The 5,578-nt window shown below is 38.5% G+C and overlaps 1 protein-coding gene across 1 annotated transcript; it reads right to left on the reverse strand.

Annotated features, from left to right (window-relative positions):
• Positions 1-222: 222 nt before the first annotated feature.
• ZNF593 (zinc finger protein 593) lies at positions 223-3,508 on the reverse strand. The gene is made up of 3 exons (XM_034413525.3): positions 3,214-3,508; positions 1,380-1,442; positions 223-751 (listed from the first exon to the last, which is right to left on the reverse strand). Exons 1-3 carry the CDS (start codon positions 3,486-3,488, stop codon positions 619-621), a joined length of 471 nt encoding a protein of 156 aa, XP_034269416.2. The 5' UTR covers positions 3,489-3,508; the 3' UTR covers positions 223-618.
• Positions 3,509-5,578: the final 2,070 nt, after the last annotated feature.

Here is a 5,578-nt window from a genome sequence, read left to right on the forward strand (position 1 = left end):
ATTTAGAGGATTTCCCTCATTGAACAATCTGACTCTACTTTCAAGGGAAAGAAAATGCACCTATTTCTAGGCATGCTTAACGAGAGATTCTGATCCGTGCCATCAATGTGATTTTTAAAAGCCCAAACCCCAAAAAAGATCAAAATGGCATCAGTTGCTCCTCTTCTAACAAGTTGCAGAAAACATCCTTTAACACATTCAAATCAAACCCCCAAAGCAAAATAGGCAAAGATTAGCCAACCAGATCATCGGCTCGTTTATTAAGTGGGCCCAATGGAAGAGTGGAACATTTAGAGCTGAAAGTCTATGGTAACATTTGAAACCACTGCAAGAGAATCAAAAACAAGTCCATTTGAGCAGCATGGCTCCTGCCTCTGACTCTGCTGGATTCTAATTCATACCAAACAAGAAGGGGGCAAAATGTCTTTTTTTCCATTCAAGAGGGTTGATCTTTCTCATCTGCATATATTTCAGTATATTTATATTTCAGTATAAATACAGCAAACATACTGCAATAAATAGTACAACTTTAAAAATATAACCATCTAATTATACCAATGCTTTCATATCTTAGTTATCTCCTGATTTTTCAGATGGGGGAAAAAAAGTCCTTGTGCCTTAGCTGGATTCATCCATCTCATCAAGAGCTTGTGTGTGGACTTCAATTTTCTTGGGTGGAATGTAAGATCCCATTCCTGCAGCCCTCTCAGCTTCCTCCTGGGTGTAGGGCTCCTCACTCAGCTGTTTCAGTCTTAAAACAACAACACAGAAATAAATCCAAAAGTTTTGCAAATGCTAATATTCCAGTCAATGAAGGGCACAAAACCTGAATGAAATCCCATCCTCTTTGCCATTGGCATACATTTTGATTACCATATTTTTCGGAGTATAAGACGCACCTTTTTCTCCCTTAAAAGAAGGTGCATCTTATACACCGAATACAACCATTTTTAGCCTCCTGAAGGCCTGCCCCACTCATTCCATTTTTGAAAAAAAAAAAAAAAAAAACAGGCCAATTTTTTGCAAAAACTGGAGTGTTTTTGCCCTCCCCCAGCCCCCAGGAACACTCTGCAGGCCTCCCAAACCCTCTGCCTGCCTCGTTTTTCGCAAAAAAGGGGAAAAAACGGGGCACGCAGAGGGTTTGGGAGGCCTGCAGAGTGCTCCTGAGGTCCAGGGAGGGAAAAAACTTTTTTTTCTTACTTACGTCTTCGAAATCTTGGTGCGTCTTATACACCGGTGCGACTTATAGTCTGAAAAATACGGTACATATTTGCTAGATAAATGTGACAGGCCATTCAGAAGAGACGGTTCAGGTTCAAGAAAATGGACTGCTAACAGGATGGTACTCCCACCCCCCAATTAAATAAAGTTAACATTACCTCTTTTTGTGAACTTTTGATCTGAAATGATCCTTCATACTTTTTAAGTCAATGAAATATCGCCTAAGAAGACAGAAGAAGAAAACAAGCATGCTGTAAGCTAATGGAAAGTCAGTTGGGCCTAGTGATTAAGCTGTTGGACTATGGGCAGGAAAAACTGAATTCTAGTCTTTAGGAGTAAACTGCCAAACAAACTAACCCAATCAAAAAATCTCCACCACTCCCACTATACTGACAAGGCAAGCCATTAGAATATAAAATGTTTGGGAAATGGAATATCTGCCAATATCCAAGAGCACTAAGGACCCCTCATTCTAGTCTTTCTTTAGTGCATGACTTTGGGCCAGTCACTCTCTTTTAGCTATAGGAAGAAGGCAAGGATGAGACATTTTTGAAAAAAAAAAAAAGCTGCTTAGAAACTTGCATGAAGTTGTGAGGAGTCAAGACTGGTTTGAAAGCAATGAATCAATCAATATACCAGGATATATTTTGCTCCAATGCAGTTACTAGCCAATTAGGCCAAGGATAATTACACTCCTTAATATCATTTCACTTTCTAAAATGTTCTCATCTTCTCAAGGACAGAATCTATTTACAAATAAAACAGGAAAAACTGCACTCTGCTTGGAATAGTTCCACTCCCTACCACTAACATCAAAACCTAACATCAAAACTGCATCAGCAAATGTTTTTAATATTTCACACTAACCCATTTTCACCACTGATGTTTAAATCTTGGGTTTCAGATCCAAACTAACAAACCTAGCTTAGAAGGAAATCCCGACAGCATTAAATGTAGTTAAGATTTGTGCCAGTAAATGGTTCAAATCAGGCTAGAGCTGTGGGCACTCAAAGAAGTCCACAAACTAGGAGGGGGGCATAGTAGTAGGTATGCGTTATTGAGTTATTTATAAAAATTAAAGGATAAAAATCTAAAAGGATGAATGGGGATAAAGTTTCCTCTGGGATTGGAAAGAGCTGTTTGAAAGCAGTGAAAAATGATTGGTGACTTGCCTCTGGCCTCTTTCTCAAATTTAGGCTCACTGAATTTGCTGAGTAGCAGAAAAACCAAATTAATTTGCAGACTTACGCCTTTTGAACCTTAAAAGAGAACTGTGCTACAGGGCTATCATAAACTGCTCTCCATTACATGCCCTTCCCTAAAATGGAAATAACAAACTGTACAGGATTATCAAATAAAGTTTTAAAAATAGTGACCACATTTGGACTGCAGTTTTTCTCTCCCCCCCATACCCCAAAAATTGAAAGGAAATATTCAACTTCATCTTTGCTCCCTTTGTCTACAATTAGGGCTACAGGTTTGGTCTGCAAAAATCTGGATGGCAAAATAATGCAGAAATTGCTGACTCTTTCTTACCACCTAGCAACTGCCTAAGCATTTGGTGGTGGGTTTTTTTGTTTTTTTTTTGCATCCTAACTAATTTAATTTTTTAAACCCATAAAATAGGACTTCTTCAGCCTTTCTTTGAAAAAGAAAAAAACAGCCTTTTAAAAGTTTTCCTGCATACATTCTGCAGCTAAAATCTTACATTTTGATAGGCAACTCTCATTTATGTCTAAAGTAGCATTTTTTTTAAAAATGGGCTACTTTAAGCCGAGAACTTTAAGTCCCAGAATTCCCCCAAACAACATGCTAGCTGGGAAATTTTGGGAATTGGAAGTCCACACATCTTACCACTTGTCAAGGTTGAGAAACTGGTCTAAAGAGACAGTTTTCTATCCCACAACCGAGAAAGTTGGTCAGGTCTAATTCTTATCTCTATATGCAAGGGGTATTCCTCCCCCCCCCCACCGCCTTTCTCTCTTGACGCACGCGCAATGCAGGCAGTAGTGCTGGGCACTGCCAGGCAGGTCCGGATCCAGCTCTTGGCGCAGCAGCTTCGCCGCGTTCTCAGGCACCATGTCGTGGTGGATCTGATCCAGATCTCGTCGCCGCCGCTTCGTTTTCCATTGGCGGGCCAAGGAGTGCGTCTTATGCGAACCCGTTCGACGGGAGCTCTTGGGAGCCATATTCCAATTCCGAACCTCGCCGGAGAGAGAGAGAAAGGACGCTTCACTTCCGCTTCCGATAGGCGCGCGTGACGTCATCTCATGGCGCCATCCCCCGAGCGTTTCCAAATTGATTTGAATATGCATGAGGTGACGTTCTGTAGCCAATCGTGGTTATGAATGAAATGACCAATGGGAGCGTCAAGGAAACATAACTTCTATGAATATATTTCTTCTAGATATTTAATATGCATCTCCAAGTTTCCACAATTCATCTGAATGTAATAGCTGGAAAAAATAAATGACAAATTAATCAAATCTTTGCGGCAACTTTTAAGATATGTGGACTTTTAACTCCCAGAATTGACTCCCATTCTGGCTGGGGTATTTTGGGAGTTGAAGTGCACATCCTGCCTTAAAATTGCTGAGTTTGAAAAACACTGATTTATCCTAACATCAAATATTAATGGCCAGTTCAATTCAAAGTCTCATTTACGAAGATAAAAAGGTTTGCAAATTAGACCAAATTCAGGGAAAGGCAGTTATGGCTGATTAACAAACAAGCAACATGACCTGAAATTCATTAAAAGACTTTTCAAATCAACCAAGCATACTCGTTGTTGGATTTATAGCATGTACTGTATTTCTGCTACAGAATGACATTCAAAGCTACATAATAAATTTATTTAACATAGTATTATAATTGGGAATATTGGTGTGATCCTAAACATAAAAGTGTCATCTTGGCTTTGGTGACTCCATCTATATGGTTTCCTTGGCAGAATCATGACTTTGCATTGCCTTTTTCCGGGGTATTTTAATCTGAACTCTGTTCTTCCAGTGCTAGTGTATTTCCACAGTGCAAGCACCTCCAATTTCCTCATAAAACCATTTGAAGCTCATTTATAATCATTCACTTTTTTAGATTCAGAATGCATGATGTGGAAAATATCTTAGAGGCCATCTATTCCAATGTCTTGCTCAGGACAGTAATCCATGATTAGACTAACCCCTGAAGTTCCAATGTTTCCAGTAGAAGAAGGCAAGGAAGAATATTCAATCAGCATCCTGTCCAAAGAACTGCTACCGAAAATCTCACCTCTATTTTACATAAATAGATATGTTTCTAATTCCTCCCTTCATTTATCAATAGATATGTCTGCGTGCATTTCTGAGTGCTTAATGCATTTATTACATTTATATCCTTTTCATCTTTTGTTGTTTATTTGTTTTGGCAAAAATATTATTTTTTAAACTGATACTAGGTAGATTTTTTTTTAGTTCTGCTCTGTTGCTGTTTGTAAAACTTCCTGTTTCTTATTGTAGCACTTCTATTATTAGCAACTATGTATTATATATAATGCAATGCAGGGTTTTGTTAAAACAAAACTAATACAGTTTCAGCCTCTGTTTCCTGATCTGATTTGCAGGTCTGAATCTACCATTCTTTGAAAAGAAAAGCCATCCTCCAGCGACTTTCCAACTCTTTATCCTTTCTTGGAATTCCACTTTAAACCTTTAAGATGAACATAACTAGAATATAATTCCATCCCATGATTGTGGCAGGCCTGGATCCTCAAGGCACACAGGTAATATGGCTTCCAGGCATGACAACTGCCTTACGTTACAACAGGTGACACTTCTCTGGGAAAAGAGTCTGCACGGCAGAATCCTGAAAGATGATCTAACTGCAAAATTATGAGTAGCATTTCCTTTTTGGATGGAATGATGAAAAAGTCTCTCGGGAGATTTAGGCCTAATGGCCTTGGATCTTCTTGATTCAAATCTGCAACAAAACACCACTCATTTCCCCCACCCCCATTCATTAAAGTAATAACAAAAAATCTCCATGATAAAATTATGTATTTTCCCACACAATTTGATAAAAACAATTTGTGTGGGAAAATACATTTTTCCTTCTTAAGAATCTATAAATCTTAGCTATTTAAATAATCCAAACATTATAAATAATATTATTAGATCAGTTACAGGGGTGCAAACAATGGGGTGTAATGTATCAACTCAAGATGTGAAGTTTTGACCCCACAACTTCTTTGGGTGAGTGAACTTAAAATTATTTATTAATAGATTTGCATGAACACTCAAATCTAGTGGCTTTTTATGCCCTATTTTTCCATCAAGTCAATAGCTTGCCACGGGTTGACCAGCCTGACTGTTTATCCCTATGG

The sequence above is a fragment of the Pantherophis guttatus genome, chromosome 10 (genome assembly GCF_059756535.1).
Source record: "Pantherophis guttatus breed Tessera chromosome 10, ASM5975653v1, whole genome shotgun sequence".
Lineage (NCBI taxonomy): Eukaryota > Metazoa > Chordata > Lepidosauria > Squamata > Colubridae > Pantherophis > Pantherophis guttatus.

Coding starts and splice junctions, on each gene's coding strand:
- ZNF593 (XM_034413525.3), bottom strand. CDS start 3,488: ATGACGTCACGCGCGCCTATCGGAAGCGGAAGTGAAGCGTCCTTTCTC. Junction 1,443..3,213: donor CACTACTGCCTGCATTGCGC/GTGCGTCAAGAG, acceptor CTGTCTTCTTAG/GCGATATTTCATTGACTTAA. Junction 752..1,379: donor TCAAAAGTTCACAAAAAGAG/GTAATGTTAACT, acceptor TGTTGTTTTAAG/ACTGAAACAGCTGAGTGAGG.